The following is a 25,645-nucleotide window of genomic DNA, read 5'->3' as shown; positions in this document are numbered from 1 at the left end:
CTTAATCCAATGTATGTTGTGTGTGTGTGTGTGTGTGTGTGTGTGTGGTCATTGTTGTTTAGACAATTGTTATTGTTGTCGTTGAGTGTTATTAGTTTGCCAGTTCTTTTTATTGACATCTGTCAGTAGCCTTGATTTTGTTACAGAATTTTGGAGGGAAGATCCGTATAGTTTGGATAGTTACGCTCATGTACGTAAAAATATAATGAAAATACTAACGGATACCTTTCCCTTTGAAAAGTGATTAACCATCTATTTAAATAAATAAATAAAGAAATAAAATTTTGACATTTTTTTTTTTAAATTTTTCCTAAAATAGGTTATTATTTGGAGAAGGAAATGGAATGAGAGGAATGAAAAAAATAATTTTATAATATTCTTTTCTTCTCTTATTTGGTAGTTTTAATAGAGAGGATAGAAAGTGAGAGGAAATGAAATGATTAAAAGGGATCATTCTTTTTTTTTTTTTTTCTTAAAATTTTAAATATTTATTCCTAAAAATTGGAGGAAATAAAATTAGATTTAATAATTATTTTACTAAAACTCTCAAAATACCTTTATATATTTATTCTTTTATTTTAAAATAGGAGTTTAATAATAATATTATTATAAAATAATTTAATTTCATTCTCTCTATATTACTCCCAAACAAAATTACTTACTTTTTTTTTCATTCTTTAGTTTTAAAACATCCAATTAAAGTTATTTAATTTCATTTTATTCTTTTCCATTACTTTCTCTTATTTAAATACATTTCATTGTTTTCTATGCCTTTATGATCATTTTATTTTATTCTATTCATTTTCCTTATGAACCTTATGAACTTCCAAACGAAGCCTAAGACTCTTGTTAGTCTATCTCAAAATATAGATACTCTTGTACATGTTTACAGTCAATTAATGCAATTTACATTTTCATAACATTCATCAGCAGAGTCTTTAGTTGAGTAGCCAAATTTGTCATTTAAAAAATATGGTCATGTAAATCTTGCGAAAAGTTTCTCATCGGATAGGTTAACAGGTTTGGCATTGCTAATGAAGGCTGGACAAAGCTATAGTTTTTATGTTTAATAAGACATATATGGTTAAAATTAATAAAGTCAGTCCCATAATTTTGTAGTTTGCCATGTTGGTTTGGACCGTTTGGTGTAAAATGTTTTCCCTAGTTTATTTTATTTGCTAAATAAATTAGAAAAAAAGTAAATTCTTACCTTGAAAAAAGAAAGAAAAAAAAAAAAAAAAGAGCTTTTGAAAAATTGTACATAAGTAATTAAATATGTCCAAAAAAAAAAAAAAAATCTCATGCAAATCCATACTTACGCTAATAAGACTATATTTCATACAAGTGAAGGAAAAGAAGATTTGAATCTAAATTCTCTTTTATATAAAAATTGGTGAATTTTCATTGCAATTCAAATTATTTAAATGGTTAAAACATATATTATATTATAGATTACTGAATGAAAATGGGAAAAAAAAAATCAATACTTAATTTTACTGGAAAATACTTATTTTATTTTATTTTTACTGATTTATGAAATACTCTTCACCATACAAATAATAATAGATACTTCATTGATTCAATTAAAAATGGTAAATTGCATATCTTCTGGTGTATGTGTTGTCCAGTCAACTTTAGTGAGGCACTATCTATCATATTTTCTCTTATAACAACTAGCTTAAGGATTTATCTGGCTTCACTGAAAAATGATGATGAAAAAAATGTGTGAATAAATAGAATTTTCTTCTGTTCGGTTCACATGGAGAGGAAAGAGAGTGAGTACTGCTTGGTGTTTTCCATCACAACCCCGTAAAAGTTGCTCCTCAAAATGGTGGAGAAAAGGGAGTGAATTGAAAAAAAAAATGATATTTTAATTTTCACCCCTTTTCCAACTTTGTTTTGAACCACATAGCACCCTTCCTCTACCTTTCTGATCAACTTTTGGATATACAATTCCGACAATGCTCTAATCCAGAATGTGAACATTAAAGTTTATCGATCTTTTGACATTTCATAATTTATATTAACTCTTTTATTTTATTTTTTTTGAAATGGTCAGAAATATTTACATAATCTATATGTTGCGACTTTGATAGCTCAAAGCCTCAAATCCACTATTCTGGCTCTTCCAAATACTTATGACTTAAGGAGGTACCAACTCGCCCAATATTACTTCTCAATGTGCCCTGACTCAATCATTGAAATCTTAAACAATTCTATTATACAACCATGAATAAATTCTGATACCAAAGCCTCGCAACATGGTTGTTGAAAACTAAGATCAGAATGTCATGTAATTCTAGAAATGCGTACAAGCAACCTTTACATGTTAAAATCCAATTGTCAAGTATGTGGGATTTGTAATTCTAGAAATTAAGTAATGTTTAGAGTCTTCTGGAGATCATAATTACTCTATTCAATAATGTTTATTAGAGTCTTATGGAGATCATAATATATTACTCTCTTTTTTTGCTGAAGATCATAATATATTACTCTATTCAATAAGGCCTAGGGCTTGTTAATTAATTCAGGGTCTGCATCTTCAACATCGATTGATGAGCTGGTAAGTCAATGTATTTATCATCTTGAACTTTCATTTTTCGTTACTGGTCATTACTAGTTGATAGTGTTGAATTTCAGTGGCTTTTGTGATAGCTTATCCTCAACAAGAAGATAAGGTATGTATTATAAAATAGTTTTTTCCTTTGATCCACCAGTCACTTGGACAATATTGACCAAGTAATTTTCAGAACCATTCCAAAATTTACCTATAATAATGTCAACTTAATGGTCATAATCACATAATGACACTTTTGTTTTATTAGCCCACCTCATAAAGTAACCAACTTGAGGTACTATGAGTCTATGAGTAGTACTTAACCAACGAAATATAATATCTAAAGCATTCATTTCAAAGGAAAAAGCAGTAATAATTTTCCTGGAAAGTATGAGTGAGAAAATTTCCCAATCTCAATCTCATGAGAGTATAATACGAGGAGTTTATAAATTTCTAGGTTGACTGTTGGATAGAAGTAGTAATCGTATTATTGAAGGCATATGTGCAGTAATTATCAAATGATGACAAATCCAATAAATATATACTTGGGACATGCACTTTTAAACTACTTTAGGTACAGATGTACCAATTGAGCTTGAGAGTAATTAGATGAGTAATAACTAGTAAGACTACCTTATTTGTTTATTTCTTCCCAATGACGTAGTGTAAATCCAGTAACAATCTGGTATAGTGGAGCAAAATCGTTGTCAAAGAAATGTATCATTCATTAAACAAAGAAATATTGCTTTAAATTTAATAACAATCTGCTGGTATAGTGGAGTAAAATCGTTGTCATAGAAATGTCTCATTCACCAAACAAGAAATATTTCAAGTCATTGGCCAAATCAAAGAAGCAACCAAAAACACGTATTAGTGATTAATATGCCATCAAATTGGATCGACAAAAAAGATGTGTTTGCGACATTACATTACGATAATTAATCGCTAGCCATGTGCAAAAACTGGATTTGATTGATAAACAGGACACATGGAGCACCTACTGTAACCATGGATTTTTCATTAGGGATTTTTTCCCCCATTTTTATCCCCCCAAAAATAAGCATATCATCATTGATGGTAGAACATGTACAACATCTAAGAGCATTCACATCAGCTCGTTTAAAAGATTCCATCTATTTTACATCAAAAATCTACTTTTTCTATTTTATACTATCACTTTTACAAAACACCCATATCAGTTTATCTATTCTATCACCCCTCTTATTTAAATAATCAATTTACTTAATTATTTTATTATTTCTCTCACCTCTCACCCGTTTTAATACGCGCTCTCTCTCCCTCTCCCTCATATTTTCTGACTTCTCCCTCATATTCTCTGATTTCTCTCTCTCTCCCTCTCACTCATATTTTCTGATTTCTCTCTCTCTCTTCTATCTCTCCATACCCGGTCTCTCCCTCTCGGTCTATCTCTCTGTCTCATCTCTCTCCCTCTCGGTCACAAACAAATCCACATCATCACAGCTCCGATCACAGCTCCGATTACAAGCATCGATCCACAGCTTCAATCACCGATCCACAACTTCGATCAGAAGCATCGATCCACAGCAGCACCGATCCATAGCTCCGAGCTCCGATCAAGACCCATACCCACGAGCTCCGACCAAGCGAGACCCACGAGCTCCGACCAAGCGTGACCCACGAGCTCCGACCAAGCGTGACCCACGAGCTCCAATCGTTCCGATAAGCACCGATCTGTCTCTTTTTTGTTTTTCCATTTGGGTTTGTTTGTTTTTACGTTTGGGTTTTTTTTTTTTTTTTTTTTTTTTTTAGCAAGTATATCTCTGTGTTGGTTTTTAAGCATCGATCTATCTCTTTTTTGTTTTTCCGTTTGGGTTTTTTTTTTTTTTTTAGCACCGATCTGCCTTTTTTTTTTTTTTTTTTCCGTTTGGGTTTGTTTGTTTTTCCGTTGAGGTCGTTGTGCACAGAGAAGAGAGAGAAAAATGGGTGCGAACGGAAATTAATAAAAAACTAAATACACATGCTACAGTGCCCGTGTAAATTTACACGGGTACTGTAACTCGTTCAAAATTTTAGATGATTATGCATGATTTTAGCTGGACTGATGTAGTATGTTTTTTGCTTCAAAATGTGTAAAAACGGTCAAAATGTGTATTTTACACATTTATACACAATTATGCAAGAGCTGATGTGAATGCTCTAAGAGTGATGTTAAAATGTTATAAATTTTACAACATAATTCTTACAAACTCATATGTCATCTTTTTATACATAATATAAAGATAATTAAAAATGTTATTTATTATATTATTGATGTTAATGTGTTTGTTTAGGAACAATTTATCTAATTTTTTTATGAAATCTTTTTGCTAAAAGTACTATAGATAAAAACTAAATAAAATAAGTTAATCAATTTTCTTTTGCTTAAAGTTCTTTAGCAAAAAAGTAGAGTAGGCAGTGGTGGGCCTACAAAAAAATATTAAATGGAGTTGTAGTCTTAGTCTACAACCAAGCTTATTGCCAAATTTTATCTAAAGTTTAATTATGTTGGGCCTAAAAAAAAATTTAAGGTAGTCACAAAGTTTTTTTTAAGGATAAAAGAATCATAAATTTTTAAAAATCATACATAAAAAAAAAATAATAATAAAATTCAGGTCAGGGTGATCCTATGACCACCCTAAACTCTATGTTGAGTCACCTCTAAGAGTAGGACCTGAAATAAGTTTAAAAGATTTACTATTTTGAGCAAAATTCATAGAAGGGGACCCATAAACAGTTAATTAGAGTCGATTTTTTGAATAAAATTTTGCAATGGATAACATAAAATGCTAAACACAAAATGAAATAAGCATGAATTTTTGCGAGACCTGCATAGGCCCACAAACAATAAATAAGTTTCAACAAAAACTAGATGCAGCCCTAATACCAATCACATTCTAAAGCTTATTTGCTAGTAACTCCCCCGCCCCCCCAAAAAAAACCTTATTTGCTTTAGAGCATTCTCATCAACTCTTTTATAAAAATTGTCATTTTAACACACCAAAAACCTACTTTATTATTTTAACACATCATTTTACAATTCATCATTTATCACATCTTCTATTCTTCAATTCTATACATTAAAATAATATATCCAACATATTAAATAATATATTAACTCAAAACCGCAATAAACTAACCACCAACGGCAACGGCAACGGCAAATCACCACCAACAGCAAATCAACCGCCACAAACTACAATCACAATCACTGGATCTCCAACAAATTCCAAATCCAAAAGCCTCAACAAAAGAGAAAAGAAAAAGAAGAAAAAACTCAAAATCTTCAACAAACACCACCGGCCCACTACAGCCACAAACATCGCCAACCCAAAACTCAATCAACCACCGCCATAACCACGACACCACCACCAGCCCAAAATCCCAACCTAACTGATTAATCAATGACCCAAAACCCACACATTGAAACCCATCCCAAATCTCACACCCACGACCCAATTAAGACATCTGAAGGTCGGCAGTGAGGGCTATGGAGGTCGACAGTGAGGGCTGTAGATGTTGGCGGCGAGGTGAGGTGGTGAGAGATCTTGAGCAATGATGAGAGAGATCTCTAGCAGGGAGGATTGAGAGGGAAGAGATAGAGAGTGACGGAGAGAGAAGAGAAGAGAATAAAGTGATGAGAGAGGAGAGAGGAGAGAGAAAAGATAATAAAAAAAAATATTAAACCCTTATAGCATTTCTATCCTACATTCTCATATTTGAAGGTGTACTGTAGCATGCCTCAAAATTTTGACACATTTAACACACCTCATAATGCTCTGTTTTTGGTGTTTGATGTGCCAAATGCCAAATATTTGGCACACCTGATAAGAATGCTCTTACATGCATATATTTTATATTTTAAATTCTCATCTTTTTAAGTATAATTATACTTTAATAAACTTTCAACAAAAAGTCATATAAGTTGTTACCAATTGAGCACTAATCACATCGGTCTACAAGTCTTTTGTCGTGAAATAATATCCATTTTGTAGGAAGCAATGGTGGATGGGAGGTGGCAACTGAAAGTTCGTGCAATTGCTTCTGCTGGTTTTTTAATGTTTATGCCTCTGCAATGGTCCCCTTGGATATAGAAAAGTATATAACTTCCTTTTTTTTTTCTTTTTTTTTTTAATGTAATATGGATACATTGAATCATTGATAGAGAGAGCCAAAAACTGATGGGATCCACTTTTGTATACGAATAATATCCATTAATTTCTATGCACATAATATGTTGCTTGTATTCTAAGATTCACAATTTAAGTAATGTATTTTTTATTTTATTTTTTTGCATTATTGAACAATTAATGCTACTACAGTTTTTATAAACTATTTTTGTAGCCAACTTTTTGTTGGTTTTCATCTAGGCCAGGCACTAACATTATTTTCTCATTTACCAATAGCCACTTTCCACATCAGCAATTTCTAAACTTTTATGTAAAAAAATTTGTATCTCTAGTATTTTCCTTTTTTAACAAATCTTTTTCTCTTTTCATAATCTTTAAAGTCGTATTTGGAAAATGCTGCTTACGCTATTTGTTTGTTTTGTTTTGTTTTAATTTTTATTACTTTTGTCCTTAATGCACATTAAACTAAATTTAAGACACTTAATAAGGGAGTTGGAGGAAAAAAAAGTAAATTAATCAAAGGAAAACAAGAAAAAATTGTATAACTAATATATATAAAAATCAAGAGATATCACAGAAGTCTGAGCTTTCAAGAAAATACAAAATACAAACTTTTCAACTTGTAAGCACTAGCTTGTTCTTAATATTCCTAGACAAAATCAATACCTTTTCTCTTTGCACTAATTTTTTCTTTTAGCTTCCTAATAACAAGTTACCCTATAGAAGTTTTGGTATTTAGCTCGATTCTTTCACCTCTATACGTATGTTGGCTCAAGATGCTGTATACATTGTTATTTTGTAATCTGGTATACTCGTAAACTGTAGACTTTCCTCTTATTAAAAAAAAAAAAAAAAATTCAATGATAAGAGTAGAGAATATTGAAATCTTGAATGTTCCTATTGGAACTTAAAAGTACTAAGAGAAGTTAATTGATCTACAAGGTTTTTAGCATAGACCTAATGACTTATGTAGCCATTGATATGTAGAACTTTTTGCATCGACCTCACCGTATCATGTAAGTCGGTTTATGACATGTACACTCTTTTTGGAGTTCTTTGTGGATTGACCACCATAGGAATCCTGTAAATTGAACAGATTGGATTGCAATTTGCTAAAAATGCCAATCTTGGACCGAGTTGCTAGCACAATATTTTGGAGATAATATATCAAAATGTTGAGTAAAGAAGAATACATGTAACCGATCATTATTATTTTATTAAAATTTATAATCCACATCCAACATTTTGGAAATAAGATGCAGCAGTTGTTATAGTGTATATATTAATAAATTTTAAAAATTTTCGAAAAGTCTTTCTCCTGCTAAAAGTTCCCCCATAGTACCATACCATTGAATTATTATCCATTATCTATAAAAATAGAAAACACATTCAGAAGTAAATGATTAATGATTAATCTGATTGGAAGAATAAAATTCATTTCATCCAACATTGGTTCTTGCGTACTTTTTAGTTTTTGCTACATGCATATGTCTGTTGGTGGAACCCTACCAATCCCATCACAGACACCAACCTATCTCTTTGAGTTTTGATTTTTAATTAAAATAATAGTAATCATTGTAATCTTTATTAATTTTCTTATCTTTCTACAATAATGTCACACTTTGTAACCACTGTGACCAACAAAAAATCAACACATACTTCCAAAGAAATTGAGATTTTGTGTAATACCTTCTCAATAGTTTCGATTAAAAGTTAAAAAATTAATTTTTAATACCAATCTTTGGATCAAAGAAACAAAAAAAAAAAAAAAAAAAAATTTGAAAATTTTTAAAAAATTAAAAATTTGGAAAAAGTAAAAATAACGTGAGAGGTATTGCAATAGTATCTCAATCCCTTACAATGATATATGGTCCAATAAAAAAATAGTAGATGTCCATATCAAGTTGGATCCGACATAACTTCATCCAATACTTTTTTAAATTGAACACACCCACATAAAACCATCCATGCACAGCACCTTATTCTAAATTTTCTTTTCTCCAATATAATATATAGTTGTATATCTTTTTCATTTTTGGACTGCAAGTATTATTTCAAGTATAAAATTGTCTATCATTCATTAATTTTGCCTTGGAGATACATGTGAGAAGCACGTGCCACATGGTGCTCTACTTCACAGATCTAGACAAACAAAACAAAGCAAATAAACAAAACTACAAAAGCATCTGATCTAGCTAGCTATCATCTCTCTATCCCTAATGTTTGTCGCAGAGCATGAGAACCTCCTGTGAACGCTCTCACTCCCCACGATGCATGTTATACATATGTGACTGGATCAGAAAATTGTGAAGATGAATGATGTTGATTCAGAGAGGCTATTGTCACCCACGTGGAATCACTAGATCCATCGCCACATTGCATTTTTAATTAATTAAAGTGGTAATTTTTTTTCTTTTATAGTGTCTGCTCTTTAATTATCGTTCTTTATCATTATCAGATTAAGATATTAATTGATTTTTTATGTTGAAAATATTTGAATCCTTTTTTATTCGATGATAAGAGACTTTACCAATTTAACTAACTATAACCCTAAGTTATACACATTATTGACTTTCCAAATAATCACTTATAAGGTTATACTCCTAATTATGACAAGAAGGCAGCAAATGGATAAAGAATATGCGTACTTAAATGCTCGAACTGTAGGTTTTCAACTGGTCTAAATATGGTGGTAGTTGCTTGTTCATATGAAATAAGGTTAAGTATGGTCTCTGAAATAGGAACAAGGGAAAATATATAAAAGATTGAGGGCTACAATAGTGAAGATTTGTGAGGCACTGTTGCAATTCGGTTGCTCTGACAACCTGCATTCTAAATATCTGGGGTCGCTAATTTCCATAAAGAATATTTGCCTGCAAACTGCAAAGTAACGTGTTGGTGAAATTGAGGGTAGATATGACAACAAATAAATTAGGTATTAATTCACATGGGAAAGAGAGTTGTAGAAATTAAATTTTTTGACCGATTTTTTTTTGTTATGAATTCTTCGTTACGACACTAAATAATACCACATATATTATTCATAAATAAACTTTATCATTACAATGAAATTATAATAAATAAATGAAAACTCCAACCAGTTATAATGATCTGTTCCTAACCTTTATGTGCTATGCGAACAAGATGCAGTACAAAAGATATCGTATTGCTGTTAGTAGCTTTATGATCCAGCAGCATGCATCCAAAGTAACATGGTCTCTTTGATAAGTAATGTTTCACTTTGCAGCATTCATATCCAAAGTAATATAGTCTTTGTGATAAGTAATGTTCACGTTGTTATCTAAAAGGGGGTATATTTTTTAATAATCCTACCCTCTATCTTTGATTTGTTTTTAATTTAGTCTTGATGGAAAAAATTAGCCTTTTTAAATTTCATCTATTTCATTTCAATAATAGTATTAGTAGTAGTCGGATTGAACAAAACTAGTCAAAAGAATTAATTATAAATAAATAAATAAATGATGTAATTTATATATAATTTAAATCCCAAAAAATAATGTTCATTTTGTTTTGAATCCTATAAGAGAAAACTTAAGGGATGTACATTGGTTTATGAAATATTTTTAAAATATTTATGGAAAAAGAAAAATAATAATTAACTTTTTTTTTACAATTATGATATTAAAATTTTCATAAAATAATCTATTAACAAATGTTTTAAGGGCACTCGTTAACATGAAAACCCATGATATAATAAGCATGTTTAGACTTTAGAGAACTTTAATAATTCATGACAATGAAATTGGTAATTACTTTGCCTGCTCATTTGTCACGGAAATAGATAATGTAGTAAGTTAGTGCATTAACTGTCAAGTCGACAACCACAGAGTGACATCGTTTCTAAATCAACAGCTACGCTACAATTTTAATTTTATGAGTTAATTATAATTACTACTGAGACCCAGTACTATTTATGATATGGTTCCATATTTGATTCCAAAATTAAGAAATAAAACCCTCTCTAAAAATAAATAATTTAGGACACATAACGCAAAATTGGACTTTAATTGTAGAATCTAATTGGATTTTTTCTAAACTTTATCTATTAATATATATATATATATATATAACTTATAAATTTGAATTGTTTTAAGTTATATAAAAAAATGCTCATAAATATAAAATCATTCAAACTCTCTCTTCCTCTAATTTTATATATAGTGTTAGATATGTGATTATGTTTTTTATGATTTATTTATATTGGACTTCTCGTTTTTTACATTAAACTAACTCATTTGGCATAAAATTTTAAAAACTTAGATTAAAATTTGAACTTCGTTATCTTGGTTACTACTTGCCCTTGCTAAAAGAGCAATTATTGTTTTGTTTTTTAATCTAGTTTGGACACACGATAATGAAGTGTACAATTAGCTAGTTGCATGAGGATGTTTGTGGGGTAGGTCAGCCTAGCTACCAAATGAACAGGGAGATGAACAAGTTGAACTATATGGCCAAAGTGGGACCTGGAGCCTGGAGCCAACCAACTATACGTTTGCACAATGCGGGGGGGGGGGGACCCCAGATCAACATCACAGGAAACAGTTCTGGACCCAACCTCCCCCAGAAACAACTGCCTCAGCTAGCATATGTTTCTCTCTCTGTTTGTTTGTTCAACAGCGACTGTAGAGCTAGAGTGGGATCTTAGAATCACAATTAAGTTATTAAAATCACTATTTTTTTAAAGCGTAAGTTTTTTAGGCAATAATAATGGTGTTAATACTAAGTTTGATTCTTATTTTTATAATTTAATAAGTCTTTTGTTTTTTGTTTTTTTCCAATCTTTTAATTTAATCTTGTACTATTTAGACCGTGTGAATGAATTAAAAAGCATAAGTATCCCGTAATAATCTAATATTTTAAATCCAATCATGAATCATAATGATTAATTAGTCCGTACGTGGCCGCCAAAAACGAGGTGGGCTTGTTTTGTTAAAACTTAAAACAAGCAATTTGGGTTTGAGTGACGTCATGTTCCTTCCCACTTGCCGCTTTTTTAACCGTCTTCGGCCGACTGTTTGGAAGGTTTGTTGGAGAATAGTTTATCTAGATGAAATTTTTTTTTGGAAAGTAATGATAGATAAAAGTAAAAATAAGTTAAATAGTAGGGTAGAATTTATAAATAGTATCAAAAAGTACAATAAAATCTATAAATAGTAATAAAAATAAGTTAAAATTATAAAGAAATATGTTAAAAAACAAAAAATATTTGTCACAAAAAGTAAAAAATATCCTAAAATAGTATATAGAATATGCAATTTTTTTCAGAAAAATGTGTGCTTAACACAACCCAATTATAAATAAACTAAAATTTTCGATTGTCACCAATGTACATTAAGTCGGATCCAACTCTAGCCGCCCATTGTTTTGCAGTTCGAAGCAATTTTTTTAGCTGTGAGCTCTCTGTCTTCTGACCAAGCAATGAAGCTAAAAAAATATCTCAGCCACTTTTTTATTTTATTTTTTATGCTTCTTTTTTAATCACGTGCGACAAAGATGATTGAGTTAGTCTGCATGTATACAATAAGTTAAAGGCATGAATTTTAGTGAATATAAATTCAAAAAAAAAAAAAAGGAAAAAGGTGAATATATTGAATAAGTTACAATAATATCAACGTTAGCAAACCATTTTAAGATAATTTTTAAAAGTAAAAATAAAAATAAAAAGCTGTTTTTTATTTATAAAAGTGATATCAATTTAAAAAAAAAATAAATTATTAATAAATATCCTAAGGACAACTATTAAGCAAATCCATAATGACATAAAGACACCAATTTTTTTATATAGTTTTTAAAAAATATTTATATAGAATTTGTTTTTTTCTATTTTTTATTATTTAAAAAAATTATATATTTTTTCGTTTTTTTTTTTATAATTATGGACTTGATTTGTTGATTTTAGTGGGATGACAATGATGTTTAATCTGTCATGTCAAATAATTATAAACAAAAATATGAGAAATATTGGGTCTTCATTATTACTTATAATAAATAGGCTTTTTAGTACTAACATCCGACTAAAAATTTCTCATTGATAAATGTATTTTTTGTATCACTTATAATTGAATATATATTGTGATTCAGCAAATATATATATATATATATATATATATTGTGGGTTCTTAGTAAGATCTTTTGTCTTCGGATAAGAAATTTAAAGTTCAATCTCCACTTCTATCAAAAAAACCAATTAGTGTTTTAGTTTGATAATAAAGAACAACTATTAGAAAACGAGCGGTCATATGTCAAGACTATCTTTCAAACAAACAAACAAAAAATTGAATATTGAAAATTAATTAACTTTTTTTTAATGTAAAGAACTAGTGTCTCAATCTTTGACCATATTATTTTACTTTCAAACCATTAAACACCCTTAACACTCTATGAATTGATAGTATGGTAGATGGATCTTAAAACTTTTCAGGCAATTGTATTCTTGGACAATTGTTAACAAGACTAAAATAATAATAATAATGTCCCTAATTGAATTGAAAAATATTAGTGAAAATAGCTAAAAATAATATTAATTTACTCAATATGAGTATAGTAAGTACCATAACGACATTATAGAGAGATAGAGACTAGAAAGGTAAACGATTTTCACATTAGTTTTGTATATTCTCCCGCACTATCATAGTGTATAAGTTAATTATACCAAGATATGAATTAAAAGAAATTTTATAGTATTTTATATAATGGGGTGGGAAAAAAGTAAATTAATGTTGATTAATGCTGCCCAATTAAAAATATTATATACAAGTCATTGTATTGTACCACATTCATCTAAGACAAAAACAAGAGTGTGAGGAGGTCTATTGTTTGGTCCCATTTTTGGCCATCCACTTAAGTAGTAATTATTGTTATTAATGTATCTTAGCAGACTTAGCTTTATACGGTCATTGTCTTAATGGTAATTATTAAATTTGTTAATTAATATTTTTTTTTAATACAAGATAGAAACTCTACTTTACCCTAATCTAAGTGTGTATGACTTGAATCCCGATCCTTCCCCTCACACCCCACAAGCATTTATACTTATAGAGTGACCATTACATCAAGAGTGTGCGATGGTGTTAATTAATATCGTTGAATAAAATAGTTGCACTGTGATGCAATACAATATATTTTAATTCAAAACAATCTCTATTTTATAGATAATTTGATAATTGTTTGAATCTTTTTAAACATTGCGATCAAAAATCAACTCCTAGTCAGAGTCCCATTACCGCAGTTAACATTTATTTATGGCATTTTTTCTTAATCTTCTTATCTACTTGATGACTTCTTCTTTTTTCTTTTTTTATGGGATCTACTTTTGATGACTTGAATTACAATACCCATTATATATGTGGCTGTGATGATCATATTCACGTTCTTATCATAAAAGTGAAAGAGTCTGACTTTGCATGTGTTTTATTTCTATACTCTATAACGTAAAACCTACATTAGATAAGCGTATCTAAAAGAATGATATGTCATACTCATACTATAATTCATATTTCAGGTTTTTATTCATTCTCTCTTTAACTAGAAAGGGATATCATGAACACGAGAAATCCTATGCTTCTTTTAAGCTTAAATGGATAAGATATATTGTACTTTTGGGTGGTATAACTGGTAAATGTTGGGCGCCCTTGATTTTGACAAACTTTCTTATTTGGAATAATCAACAAAGCAAATTTCTTGAAGTTCAATTACATACATATGCCTTCCAACAATGATGGAAGTCATTCAAAAAATACAACTAAATGTAACCAAATGCTTGTAAATAACATTTAAATTTTCTACACATGCATTGTGGACATAAATACCTGTTAAGAAATTAAATAATAATGACTTTACTTTGATTGCTATTTTTGCTAAAGGGTTTTCGAAAATCTCTTTTTTATAATTTGAAAATATCTATGTTTAATGTTATATGAGTGAAATATGTATTTTGGGGATAAATACTTTTATTCTGAAATGAAAAACCTGTTATTTGATTTCATTAGGTATTGTCCCATCTGATGACTCATTGCCAATGAGTCATTGGGGACCATGAGGGTACTAAAATCCTCAGCCTTTCAAAGCAAACTTATCACTTACCATACCAACTGCTGACGAGGATGTCGTGGTTTGGTCACGGCCGGTAGGCCCTGATTGGATCTCTACAGTCTACACACGCAAAAAAAAAAAAAACACCTAAATGCATGGATTGAGATGGTGTCACACTTAGAGTATTGCATTTAATGCAATTTTTACGAATGATTGAGATTGATAGTTGCAAAAAACAATTTTCAATCTCAATAATTGATTAAAAAAGTAAGGAGAAGTAAAAAGTAAATATGCAAGTTTCAATTGTGTGCTCCAATAAAATTTAACATGTATCTTCTTTGAGTTTGTGCCTTAAAAAAATTCATAACTTTTGCCACAACTAGCATATTATAACCATTTCTTTTCTTGTTTTCACCTCCCTTTTAAACACTATGGAATGGGCCACATTGTTATATTGAGTGACTTTATTTTTATTTTTATTTTTTATTTGGATAGATGTGTATAATATTTCGAACTAACTGAACCTATACGTATCCAAAATTGATAATGTGTCCGAATCCTATTATGTCTAGTATGCATTGGACACAAGCCGTATCCAAATTTAAATATAGTTCTTCCTTTTCACTTGAACTAACAAGAACCCACTTTGTAATAAAGAGAGTGGGAGATTAGTTTGAAGACAAAATTGAAAATTTAAATAAATTTCTTTAGTTGGGCTTCATTACTATATTAATTAAATTCAATCATTCTAAATGTTTGAATTTAATTGCAAAACATAATGTACTATATCTAAATAATTTTTATTTAAGTTTTACCCTTGGAATTATAAGTGCTTAAACTACCATTAAAAGTATATAATTTTTTAAATCACATTTTTTTTAAAGATATATTTTTTTCTTGCCTAACTGTTGGGGGGGGGGGGGGGGTGATGAACTTGGACATAGCCTGAGGATTTGGACTAAATAAGAAGATACACCCATAAAATGGGTCCGGCCCAAATTACAGGTAACCATCGAATGATCTTCCTTAGGTTAAGAGTAAACCGTACTCACCATCAAGGAGAGCCGAGGTGACCTCTTCTTCCACATTCTTAACCAAGGTGAGTGGCGTGACTAGTACCCCGAGGTAATGGAGGAATCTCAGGAAGCACTTTTTCTCCTTGGTTATGAATTCCCATTTCCTAAACTAACTCCAAGGGACACAAAGAAGAAAATGCAAGGCCCAATGAAACAGTTATCTCCACATTAATGAGGCTATTCACCTAATGTCAACCACATTAAATACTGAATGACTGGTCTGAACAATGGAAGCATCCCTAAAAAGTCCCCCTTTATGATAAAAAAAGGGCAAAGTGGGAGTTTGATTTATACCCACTGTTTTTCTTTTGATAATTAGTACAATGGGTAGCGGGATTAAATTCAAATTCTTCGTATAAGGAAGAATATGAAAAATTAAATAATGTAATTGAGTCTGAGTTATAAGGCTCTTGTTGTTTTATATAGTTGATACTTTTTTTTTTTTTTTTGAGAATGTATATAGTTGATAGTTGCTATCACTTACTTTAGTAAATTTTTCTAATAATTTATGATGTTCAATATTGTTAGCTAATAAAGTCTTTAATGGTCTAATAAAATATCTAAGGTTCAATCTCTGTCTACACAAAAAACCGATTGATATCTTAATTAGTTTGATGATAAAGAGATATTATCAAGAGCAGACACCATATGTTAAAACTATCTAAAAAATGTTTAAATTTTCCTTCTAATTTAAAAAAAAAAAAATACATGCCTTTTTTAACAATATACATCATGTTATCTATTATTCAAATTTAGGTATTAAAAAAAATTATTGAATTCTACTAATTCACTTTAAAAATTAGAAAATTGAATTCATATCAATGAAAACTATCATTAATCAATCCAACAGCCAGACTTGTTATAAGGTGACGATCGAAGACCCATACTTAGCGACGAGTGGTGCAATTCCAAACTGAGTTGATCAGATTGAGTGGCTGTTCGATACCAAATCAAACCCCAACCAACACGTAAAATCGATACCAAAATATTATGTACTACTTCTAATAGAAAAACCAAAGCAAATATCCAAAATGGAATTCACAACATTGATTGAAATGATAGAGGGCCCTCGCAGTTTCTTTTTATCTCTTAATTAGGATATTCTTTTGATTCTTTGCTGTAGTTGCCCATAGGATCACAATTCCAAACTTGTTTTTACTATCTATTGCGCATTACACGCGTAATAAGTTATCAACAACATCACTGTTGTTTTGCCACGGGGTTGGTGGACCCACAGAATTATTAAAGAAGAAAGCATTTACCTACCTATATAGCAAATGGGCAATTGAGGACAAAATCGTAATCACAAGGGCCTGTAACATGGGCAGTTCTAGGCTTTAGTAAACCATCACTGCCCTGCCCACACGAACCCTCACACGTGTCCTAACCTTTCACCCTCAATCCCACACTTATCACTAAGCCCCCGGTTCGATTCTGACACGTCGCATTACAGATACGAGGCCCTTAACAGTGACCGTTCGATGAGAGCAGACCCTTCTTCGAAACCCAATCCTGATGGGTGGAAACGTAATTTTGACATACAGAAACCCCTATATATGGGTAAGCAAAGGCTATGGGTGAGAAAAAAAAAGAAGCCGGAACTTTACGGCTGATAAAATCTTTGAAACTCTTATTAGTCTTCTTATCTAAAGATTTTCAGAGTTTGGGTCTCATTAGGGAATGCAGAGAGATGGTTGGAGCTTCGCTGACAAGGTCTGAACTCAGTTGGCGAGCCAAGAGCTGTATGGGCGGTCGGACTTGCCACCGCAAACACGTCGAAGACGGGTGACCGTCTGATCCTTCTAAATTCATCAATTGATGTTCTTTCTTTCTTAGTCAGAATATTAAAGTTGTTGTTATTTTTTCCTTTTCAAAAGCTTAATTTTGTAGCAGAGGGTGAAAATTTTTAAGAGAAATTAAATGGGTGACAACAAGTGTAAAGATGGTAATTCAACGTTGCTACATGGGAAATACGAGCTTGGTCGGCTTCTGGGTCATGGTACTTTCGCCAAGGTGTACCATGCCAGGAACTTGAAGTCTGGGAAGAGCGTGGCGATGAAGGTCGTGGGCAAAGAGAAAGTGATCAAAGTGGGTATGATGGAGCAGATCAAGAGGGAAATCTCGGTGATGAAGATGGTACAGCATCCAAACATAGTCGAGCTCCACGAAGTTATGGCGAGCAAATCCAAGATCTACTTCGCCATGGAGCTCGTACGTGGAGGCGAGCTGTTCTCGAAAATCGCTAAGGGTCGGCTTAAAGAAGATGTGGCGAGAGTCTATTTCCAACAACTCATCTCCGCCATCGATTTCTGTCACAGCCACGGTGTCTACCACCGAGATCTCAAGCCTGAGAACTTGCTCTTAGACGAAGAAGGTAATTTGAAAGTCACTGATTTCGGTCTCAGCGCTTTCACTGAGCATTTGAAGCAAGATGGGTTGCTACACACAACGTGTGGCACACCGGCTTATGTGGCCCCTGAGGTGATTGGTAAGAAAGGCTACGATGGTGCCAAAGCTGATCTTTGGTCCTGTGGAGTTATCCTGTTTGTTCTTCTAGCTGGCTTTTTGCCATTTCAGGAAGATAATATTGTGGCCATGTATAGGAAGATTTACAGAGGTGACTTCAAGTGTCCACCATGGTTTTCTTCAGAAGCTCGGAGACTGATTACAAAGCTTCTCGATCCGAATCCGATGACAAGAATCACAATCGCGAAAATCATGGATTCTTCTTGGTTCAAAAAGTCAACACCCAAGTCAATCCTAACTAAAGAGGAGCAAGAGTATCAGGAATACGAGAAATCGCCATTCAAACAGTCCGAGACTTTGAACGCGTTCCACATAATATCGTTGTCGGAAGGGTTAAATTTGTCGCCGCTGTTCGAGGAGAAGAAGAGGGAGGAGAAGGAGGAGCTGAGGTTCGCGACGACGAGGCCGGCGAGCAGTGTGATATCGACGCTGGAGGAGGTGGCGGCGAAGAGTGGGAATTTCAGTGTGAAGAAGAGCGAGTCGAGGGTGAGACTTCAAGGGAACGAGTGTGGACGTAAAGGGAAGCTGGCTATTGCGGCGGAGATATTCGCCGTGACGCCGTCGTTTCTGGTGGTGGAGGTGAAGAAAATCAATGGCGATACCTTGGAATACAACCAGTTCTGCAGTATGGAACTACGGCCGGCTCTTAAAGACATCGTTTGGACCTCGCCGGCCGATAATTCCACACTACTTGCTTAATCCAGTGTATGTTGTGTGTGTGTGGTTATTGTTGTTTAGACAATTGTTATTGTTGTCGTCGAGAGTTATTAGTTTGCTAGTTCTTTTTATTGACATCTGTCAGTAGCCTTGATTTTGTTACAGAATTTTGGAGGGAAGATCCGTATAGTTTGGATAGTTACGCTCATGTACGTAAAAATATAATGAAAATACCAACGGATACCTTTACCTGAATAGCGATTAACAATCTATTTAAAGCTAGTTTTTATAAATAAAATAAATTATATAAATAAAATTTTGACAGGTTTTTTTAAAATTTTTTCTAAAATAGTTTATTACTTGTTACCTAAGGCCTCACGGAGGAGGAAATGGAACGAAAAGAATAATTTAAATTATTCTTTTCTTCTCTTATTTGGTAATTTTATTGAAAATTTTAATGAAGGGAATAGAAAGTCTATTATCTTGTTTGGGAATTTAAGTGAGGAAATAGAATGATTAGAAGGAACATTATTTTTTTTTATTTCCTTAAAATTTTAAATTTTTATTCTTGGGAGAAATGGGAGGGAATAAAATTATATTTAATAATTATTTTACTAAAACTTTCAAAATACCTTTATATATTTAATATTTTATTTTAAAATAAGGGTTTAATAATAATATTATTATAAAATGATTTAATTTCATTCACTCTATATTATTTCCAAATAAGATTATTTACTTTCTTTTTTATTTCTTAATTTTAAAACATCCAATTAAGATTATTTAATTTCATTCTAATCTTTTCCATTACTCTCTCTTATTTAAATACATCTCATTCTTTTTCATGCCCTTATGATCATTTTATTTAATTTCATTCTTTTCCCTTGTGAACTCCCAAACGAAGCTAAGCCCTTGTTAGCCTGTTTCAAAATATAAATACTCTTGTACATGTTTACAGTCAATTAATGCAATTTAAATTTTCATAACATTCATCACCAGTCTTTAGTTGAGTAGCCAAATTTGTCATTTCCAAAAATATGGTCATGTAAATCTTGCGAAAAGTTTCTCATCAGATAGGTTAACAGGTTTGGCATTGCTAATGAAGGCTGGACAAAGCTATAGTTTTTATGTTTAATAAGACATATATGGTTAGAATTAATAAAGTCAGTCCCATAATTTTGTAGTTTGCCATGTTGGTTTGGACCGTTTGGTGTAAAATGTTTTCCCTAGTTTATTTTATTTGCTAAATAAATTAGAAAAAAGTAAATTCTTACCTTGAAAAAAGAAAGAAAAAAAAAACTTTTGAAAAATTGTACATAAGTAATTAAATATGTCAAAAAAAAAATTATCATGCAAATCCATACTTACGCTAATAAGACTATATTTCATACAAGTGAAGGATAAGAAGATTTGAATCTAAATTCTCTTTTATATAAAAATTGGTGAATTTTCATTGCAATTCAAATTATTTAAATGGTTAAAACATATATTATATTATAGATTACTGAATGAAAATGAAAAAAAAAAAAAAAAATCAATACTTAATTTTACCGGAAAATACTTATTTTATTTTATTTTTACTGATTTATGAAATACTCTTCACCATAAAAATAATTATAGATACTTCATTGATTCAATTAAAAATGGTAAATTGCATATCTTCTGGTGTATGTGTTGTCCAATTGTCCAATCAACTTTAGTGAGGCACTATCTATCATATTTTCTCTTATAACAACTAGCGGATTTATCTGGCTTCACTGAAAAATGATGATGAAAAAAATGTGTGAATAAATAGAATTTTCTTCTCTTCGGTTCACGTGGAGAGGAAAGAGAGTGAGTACTGCTTGGTGTTTTCCATCCAACCCTGTAAAAGTTGCTCCTCAAAATGGGGGAGAAAAGTGAGTGAATGGAAAAAAAAGAAGATATTTTAATTTTCACCCCTTTTCCAACTTTGTTTTGAACCACATAGCACCCTTCCTCTACCTTTCTGATCAACTTTTGGATATACAATTCCGACAATGCTCTTAATCCAGAATGTGAACATTAAACTTTATCAATCTTTTGACATTTCATAATTTATATTAATTCTTTTATTTTTTTTGAAATGGTCAGAAATAATTACATAATCTATATGTTGCGACTTTGATAGCTCAAATCAACTATTCTCGCTCTTCCAAATACTTATGACTTAGGGAGGTACCAACTCGCCAAATATTACTTCTCAATGTGCCCGGACTCAATCACTGAAATCTTAAACAATTCAATTTTACAACCATGAATAAATTCTGATACCAAAGCCTCGCAACATTGTTGTTGAAAACTAAGATCAGAATGGCATGTAATTCTAGAAATGCGTACAAGCAACCTTTACATGTTAAAATCCAATTGTCAAGTATGTGGCATATGTAATTCTAGAAATTAAGTAATGTTTAGAGTCTTCTGGAGATCATAATTACTCTATTCAATAATGTTTATTAGAGTCTTATGGAGATCATAATATATTACTCTATTCAATAAGGCCTAGGGCTTGTTAATTAATTCAGGGTCTGCTTCTTCAACATCGATTGATGAGCTGGTAAGTCAATGTATTTATCATCTTGAACTTTCATTTTTCGTTACTGGTCATTACTAGTTGATAGTGTTGAATTTCAGTGGCTATTGTGATAGCTTATCCTCAACAAGAAGATAAGGTATGTATTATAACATAGTTTTTTCCTTTGATCCACCAGTCACTTGGACAATATTGACCAAGTAATTTTCAGAACCATTCCAAAATTTACCTATAATAATGTCAACTTAATGGTCATAATCACATAATGACACTCTTGTTTTATTGGCCTACCTCCTCATAAAGTAACCAACTTGAGGTACTATGAGTCTATGAATAGTCCTTAACCAACGAAATATAATATCTAAAGCATTCATTTCAAAGGAAAAAGCAGTAATAATTTTCCTGGAAAGTATGAGTGAGAAAATTTTCCAATCTCAATCTCATGAGAATATAATACGAGGAGTTTATAAATTTCTAGGTTGACTGTTGGATAGAAGTAGTAATCGTATTATTGAAGGCATATGTGCAGCTAATTATCAAATGATGACAAATCCAATAAATCTATACTTGGGACATGCACTTTTAAACTACTTTAGGTACAGATGTACCAATTGAGCTTGAGATTAATTAGATGAGTAATAACTAAGAAGACTATAAGAGGCCCTTATTTGTTTATTTCTTCCCAATGACGTAGTGTAAATCCAATAACAATCTGGTATAGTGGAGCAAAATCGTTGTCAAAGAAATGTGTATCATTCATTAAACAAAGAAATATTGCTTTAAATTTAATAACAATCTGCTGGTATAGTGGAGCAAAATCGTTGTCAAAGAAATGTCTCATTTACCAAACAAGAAATATTTCAAGTCATTGGCCAAATCAAAGAAGCAACCAAAAACACGTATTAATGGTTAATATGTCATCAAATTGGATCGACCAAAAAAAAAAAAAAGTGTTTGCGACATTACATTACGATAATTAATCGCTAGTCATGTGCAAAAACTGGATTTGATTGATAAACAAGACACATGGAGCACCTACTGTAACCATGGATTTTTCATTAGGGATTTTTTCCCCCATTTTTATCCCCCCAAAAATAAGCATATCATCATTGAGGGTATAACATGTACAACATCTAAGAGTGATGTTAAGATGTTATAAATTTTACTACATAATTCTTACAAATTCATATGTCATCTTTTTATACACAATATAAAGATAATTAAAAATTTTATTTATAATACTGTGTTAACGTGTTTGTTTAGGAACAATTTATCTAATTTTTTTATAAAATCTTTTTACTAAAAGTATTATAGATAAAAACTAAACAAAATAAGTTAACCGAATTTCTTTTGCTTAAAGTTCTTTAGCAAAAAAGTAGAGTAGGCAGGGCCTACAAAAAAATATTAAATAGAGTTGTAGTCTTAGTCTACAACCAAGCTTATTGCCAAATTTTATCTAAAGTTTAATCATGTTGAGCCTAAAAAAAAATTAGGGTAGTCACAAAGTTTTTTTTAAGGATAAAAGAATCATAAATTTTTAAAATTCATACATAATAATAAAAAAAAAATTCAAGTTAATTAGGGTGATCCTGTGACCACCCTGAACTCTATGTTGAGTCGCCTCTAAGAGTAGGACCTGTAATAAGTTTAAAATATTTAATATTTTGAGCAAAATTCATAGAAGGGGACCCAAAAACAGTTAATTAGAGTCGATTTTTTGAATAAAATTTTGCAATGGATTACATAAAATGCTAAACGCAAAATGAAATAAGTGTGAATTTTTGCGAGACCTACATAGGGCCCACAAACAATAAATAAGTTTAAGTAAAAACCAGATGTAGCCCTAATACCAATCACATTCGAAAGCTTATTTGCTAGTAACTTCCCCCCCCCCCCCCCCCCCAAAAAAAAACCTTATTTGCTTAGAGCATTCTCATCAGCTCTCTTATAAAAAAATGTCATTTTAACACACCAAAAACCTACTTTATTATTTTAACACACCATTTTACAATTCACCATTTATCACATCTTCTATTCTTCAATTTTATACATTAAAATAATATATCCAACACATTAAATAAGATATTAACTCAAAACCGCAATAAACTAACCACCAATGGCAATAGCAACGGCAAATCACCACCAACGGCAAATCAACCGCCACAAACTACAATCACAATCACTGGATCTCCAATAAATTCCAAATCCAAAAACCTCAACAAAAGAGAAAAGAAAAAGAAGAAAAAACTCAAAATCTTCAACAAACACCGCCGGCCCACTACAGCCACAAACATCGCCAGCCCAAAACTCAACCAACCACCGCCACAACCACGACACCACCACCAGCCCAAAATCCCAACCTAACCGATCAATCAATGACCCAAAACCCACACACTGAAACCCATCCCAAATCTCACACCCACGACCCAATTAAGAGATCTAAAGGTCGGCGGCAAGGGCTGTAGAGGTCGGCGGCGAGGGCTGTAGAGGTTGGCGGCAAGGTGAGGTGGCGAGAGATCTTGAGCAAAGATAAGAGAGATCTCTAGCAGGGAGGATTGAGAGGGAAGAGAGAGAGTGACGGAGAGAGAAGAAATGAGAGAGAAGAGAAGAGAATAAAGTGATGAGAGAGGAGAGAGAAAAGAGAATAAAATAAATATTAAACCCTTATAGCATTTCTGTCCGTACGATCTCATATTTGAAAGTGTACTGTAGCATGTCTCAAAATTTTAACACATTTAACATATCTCATGATACTCTGTTTTTGGTGTTTGGTGTGCCAAATGGCAAATATTTGACATTTGCCAAACCTGATGAGAATGCTCTTATGTACATATATTTTATATTTTAAATTCTCACCTTTTTAAGTATAATTATACTTTAATAAACTTTCAACAAAAAGTCATATAAGTTGTTACCAATTGAGCACTAATCACATCGGTCTACAAGTCTTTTGTCGTTAAATAATATCCATTTTGTAGGAAGCAATGGTGGATGGGAGGTGGCAACTGAAAGTTCGTGCAATTGCTTCTGCTGGCTTTTTTAATGTTTATGCCTCTGCAATGGTCCCCTTGGATATAGAAAAGTATATGAGTATAACTTTTTTTTAATGTAAGATGGATACATTGAATCATTGATAGAGAGAGCCAAAAACTGATGGGATCCACTTTTGTATACGAATAATATCCATTAATTTCTATGCACATAAAATGTTGCTTGTATTCTAAGCTTCACAATTTAAGTAATGTATATATATATATATATATATATATATATTTGGCATTATTCAACTAGTAATGCTACATTGCTACTACAATTTTTATAAACTATTTTTATGGCCAACTTCTTACTGATTTTCATCTAAACTTACCATTAACATTATTTTTTCATTTACTAATAACCACTCATCACATCAACTGTTTTTAAATTTTTATGTAAAAAAATTTGTATCTCTAGGATTTTCCTTCTTCAATTGATCTTTTTTTCTTTTCATAATCCTTAAAGTCGTATTTGAAAAATGCTGCTTACGCTATTTGTTTGTTTTGTTTTAATTTTTATTACTTTTGTCCTTAGTGCACATTTAACTGAATTTAAGACACTTAACAAGGGAGTTGGAGGAAAAAAAGTAAATTAATCAAAGGGAAACAAGAAAAAATTGTATAACTAATATATGTAAAGATCAAGAGATATTACAGAAGTCTGAGCTTTCAAGAGAATACAAAATACAAACTTTTCAACTTGTAAGCACTAGCTTGTTCTTAATATTCCTAGACAAAATCAATACCTTTTCTCTTTGGACTAATTTCTTCTTTTAGCTTCCTAATAACAAGTTACACCCTATAGAAGTTTTGGTAATTAGCTCGACTCTTTCACCTCTATATATATGTTGGCTCAAGACGCTGTATACATTGTTATTTTGTAATCTGGTCTACTCGTAAATTGTAAATTTGCCGACTTTCCTCTTTTATTTTTTAATTTAAAAAAAAAAAATTCAATGATAAGAGTAGAGAATATTGAAATCTTGAATGTCTCTATTGGAACTTGGAACTACTAGGAGAAGCTAATTGATCTACAAGGTTCT

At 31.3% G+C, this 25,645-nt stretch overlaps 1 protein-coding gene and 1 long non-coding RNA gene across 5 annotated transcripts in view; one reads left to right on the top strand and one right to left on the bottom strand.

The window, feature by feature from the left end:
* The window catches only part of LOC126715608 (CBL-interacting serine/threonine-protein kinase 6-like), a 43,165-nt gene that overhangs the window by 1,654 nt on the left and 15,866 nt on the right, over positions 1–25,645 (top strand). The window contains exons 1-2 of one of the 4 annotated variants that reach the window (XM_050416304.1): positions 17,406–17,618; positions 17,711–19,271. The exons of 1 other annotated variant lie outside the window; for it this stretch is intronic. In XM_050416304.1, coding sequence (XP_050272261.1) covers positions 17,754–19,058 — 1,305 coding nt within the window. In that variant the 5' untranslated portion in view covers positions 17,406–17,618; positions 17,711–17,753 and the 3' untranslated portion in view covers positions 19,059–19,271. Of the gene's footprint in view, positions 1–17,405; positions 17,619–17,710; positions 19,272–25,645 lie in introns of those variants that run through there. 2 more of the 4 variants (XM_050416306.1, XM_050416305.1) reach the window with 2 other exon arrangements.
* On the bottom strand, positions 17–19,336 carry LOC126715611 (uncharacterized). Its single transcript, XR_007651885.1, has 2 exons — positions 19,261–19,336; positions 17–225 (listed from the first exon to the last, which is right to left on the bottom strand). It is a non-coding gene; the product is annotated as an uncharacterized LOC126715611 (long non-coding RNA).

This window comes from Quercus robur, chromosome 2, assembly GCF_932294415.1.
Source record: "Quercus robur chromosome 2, dhQueRobu3.1, whole genome shotgun sequence".
Taxonomy (NCBI): domain Eukaryota; kingdom Viridiplantae; phylum Streptophyta; class Magnoliopsida; order Fagales; family Fagaceae; genus Quercus; species Quercus robur.
Note: the sequence above shows the minus strand (reverse complement) of the source record. Positions and strands in the feature narration are given on the sequence as shown.